The sequence below is a fragment of the Coregonus lavaretus genome (genome assembly GCF_964263955.1).
Source record: "Coregonus lavaretus genome assembly, chromosome: 34".
NCBI lineage: Eukaryota > Metazoa > Chordata > Actinopteri > Salmoniformes > Salmonidae > Coregonus > Coregonus lavaretus.
This window is the reverse complement of record NC_140021.1, coordinates 12149404-12152819: the sequence shown is the minus strand read 5'-3', so window position 1 is coordinate 12152819 and position 3416 is coordinate 12149404. Positions and strand designations below refer to the sequence as shown.

Genomic DNA, 3416 nt, shown 5'->3' with positions numbered 1-3416 from the left:
GCGCATGTCCAGGCCCGTCTGAAGTTTGCCAATGACCATCTGGATGATCCAGAGGAGGAATGGGAGAAGGTCATGTGGTCTGATGAGACAAAAATTGAGCTTTATGGTCTAAACTCCACTCGCCGTGTTTGGAGGAAGAAGAAGGATGAGTACAACCCCAAGAACACCATCCCAACCGTGAAGCATGGAGGTGGAAACATCATTCTTTGGGGATGCTTTTCTGCAAAGGGGACAGGACGACTGCACCGTATTGAGGGGAGGATGGATGGGGCCATGTATCGTGAGATCTTGGCCAACAACCTCCTTCCCTCAGTAAGAGCATTGAAGATGGGTCGTGGCTGGGTCTTCCAGCATGACAACGACCCGAAACACACACAGCCAGGGCAACTAAGGAGTGGCTCCGTAAGAAGCATCTCAAGGTCCTGGAGTGGCCTAGCCAGTCTCCAGACCTGAACCCAATAGAACATCTTTGGAGGGAGCTGAAAGTCCATATTGCCCAGCGACAGCCCCGAAACCTGAAGGATCTGGAGAAGGTCTGTATGTAGGAGTGGGCCAAAATCCCTGCTGCAGTGTGTGCAAACCTGGTCAAGACCTACAGGAAACGTATGATCTCTGTAATTGCAAACAAAGGTTTCTGGATTAAGAGTAGACTTGGAGTATGGCCATCCCTCAACAGAGCCAGAGGAGCCCCTGCCTCAGCCTCCCAGGCTCTCCCTCCAGCAGCCAGGCTGAGGCAGGGAAGAGATGTCTGCAGCAGTGCCTCCGGAGGTCATCAGAGGTCCCAGACAGAGGTTGGAACCTCCTCAGCCAACGGCAGCACTAAGCCCAGAGTCACTGGTTCCAGACCCCACCAGCCCTCTACTGCTGTCTCCTCCAGACTGCCCTACAAGTCCCAGGGTGTCCCCAGGAGCATCCCTTCCAAGGCCAGTGTCCACAATGAGCACAGTGGCAGCACAGGTAACGTACAAGTTTCTGCAGGAGCAGCCCAGGGGTGTGTGGGAAGACCAGCCTCATCCAAGACCACAGTGTTAAAAGCAGGATGCAAAACTACAGCGTCGACCAATCAGGTGCCCTCAAGGTCCAGAGCCAGCACTCTGAAAAGAACTGCTTCATCAAGACTTCTTCGTCCTGCCGCTGTATTACCTGTGGACAAGAACAGACCGAGGGCGACACCACGGAGCCACCCACAGCCTCAACAGCGGTCACCAGTACCATCGCCGCCCCAGAGCAATAGGCATCCAGACCTGGTGCTGGCGGAGGGCAGGGCAGCGGGCACGGAGAGCTACCGGGCACCATGCGAGAGGAAGAACCAGAGCCCCCAGCAGCTCCAGGGACTCCTGGCTGCCAGTAACAGGAAATTTGAGGCCATTGTGGTGGTGCTGCAGCAGACCCTGGCAGAGCGTGATGAGGTCATTAAGCAGCGCAGGGACCTGTCCCAGGAACTGATGACCTTGCAGAAGGACTCCCTGTATCTGGAGCAGGAGGTGGAGAGCCTCAATGTGGTGCTGGATATCAATAACAAACAGCTGCACCAACAGGACCACAAACTGATGCAGATGGACACACTGACAACTGTCCACAGAGCAGGCGGTGCTGCAGGAGTATCTCCACAAGGAATCCAAGGTGAACAAGCGTCTGTCTATGGAGAATGAGGAGCTCATCTGGAAGCTGCACAACGGGGACCCGAGCAGCCCCCACAAGATGTCCCCCACCTCCCCCTCCCACCATTCCCTCGGCCTCCAATCACCTCGCAGCTCTGCTGTCTTCACCAGCCCCATCCAATCACCTCGCAGCTCTGCAGTCTTCTCCAGCCCTCCCGTCTCACCCAGATAACAGCAGCCTACCGCTTCCAGGAAGCAGACACTCTTTCTCTCCTCTGATTGGACTGGGTCCAGGAAGCAGCCTCTCTCGCTCTTTTCTGATTGGACCGAGTCATCCCTCCGTACTTAAGAGCTATATTAGCTGACCGGGATTGCCGCATGTCATCCAGAGATGGCTACAATATTCCTGAATGGCTCTACTTTCTGTTGACACTTACTGCAGATCAATGACTGTATGAGAAAGGACTGTTGCACAGAAGCACTTACTGAGTGAGACAGCCTCTTGTTCTCTCTGCCTTGTCTGATATCATAGGACATCTGTCATAGGGTTAGGGTTATTATAGGACATCTATCATAGGGTTAGGGTTATTTTAGGACATCTGTCATAGGGTTAGGGTTATTTTAGGACATCTATCATAGGGTTAGGGTTATTTTAGGACATCTGTCATAGGGTTAGGGTTATTATAGGACATCTATCATAGGGTTAGGGTTATTATCCTCCTGAGACCCAGCCCATTGACTTATGTCCACTGTAGTGGACATTTGAGTTTCATCCCTCTTCTTGGAATCTTTTGTGCAAGTCTCTTAATTCCTGATGTACTGTACAGAGGACATCCTGGGCTTTTCCGTGATATGTCATTTGATTGGCTGGGAGGCCGGGAACCGCCTCTATCTTTCCTTTCAAAATGGACGGCATAGGAACAAGCACATTTTATGGAAAGATGAGAGGTAAGTCAAATATTGTTTGTCTATGGTTTTGTTACTATGATAATCATATATTTTCTTGTTCATGAAGGTGTTAGGAATCATATATTTAGTTCTGATAGCAACTAAATTATGTATCTTTTGAAAGATTTGCCATTTTATGAATGTCAATTATAGTGGACATCAGGACTATCTTCATGTAAATAATGACTCCACATTGTCGTAGGAAACAGAACTGAAGCAGAAAGAATTCTTTACCGAATAGTCGAGGGAGATTCAGATTTGGAGTTGTCAGATGATGAGAGAGATGAGGATAAGTTTCAACCAGTGATACAAAACGGTGATGAAGAAGAGGAAGACCATGCAGAAGGCTCAGTTGAAGGGACAGATGCAGACACAGATACAGACAGGGATGAACAGGAAACTCGTCGCCCTCTGTGGGCCAGGAGTAACATGTATGTTTGATGCAGTTCCACAATTTTAAATTCAGCTGCATTGAGTATTTAAACTGTTATTACTTATCATTTATTATTATTTTTTCCTTCATATCAGATTTGCACCTGTGTTACCTGGGCTTCCTGTGTGTCAAGATGACCCTACAACACGTGCAGACTGGAGTCCAATTGAATACTTTTCACAGTACATTGACAACAAGGTCTTTGAAGATTTGGCAACATACACACATCAAAGAGAGCTGCAAATCAAAGGAGTGTGCATGAACACCACGCCACAATAAATAAAAATCTTCTTGGGCATTTCAGTCCACATGGCCTGCCTTGGCTATCCCAGAATTAAAATGTTTTGGGCCAACAAAACTAAAGTGCCAGTCATAAGTAGCAAAATGACTAGGGATAGATTCTTCAGGATAAGAAATTCCCTCAAGATTGTCAA

At 48.9% G+C, this 3416-nt stretch overlaps 1 protein-coding gene across 1 annotated transcript; it reads left to right on the top strand.

The window, feature by feature from the left end:
• Positions 1-498: 498 nt before the first annotated feature.
• LOC311109347 (uncharacterized protein) lies at positions 499-3416 on the top strand. Its single transcript, XM_084152199.1, has 2 exons — positions 499-2549; positions 3078-3416. Exon 1 carries the CDS (start codon positions 606-608, stop codon positions 1650-1652), a length of 1047 nt encoding a protein of 348 aa, XP_084008325.1. The 5' UTR covers positions 499-605; the 3' UTR covers positions 1653-2549; positions 3078-3416.

Coding starts and splice junctions, on each gene's coding strand:
- LOC311109347 (XM_084152199.1), top strand. CDS start 606: ATGATCTCTGTAATTGCAAACAAAGGTTTCTGGATTAAGAGTAGACTT.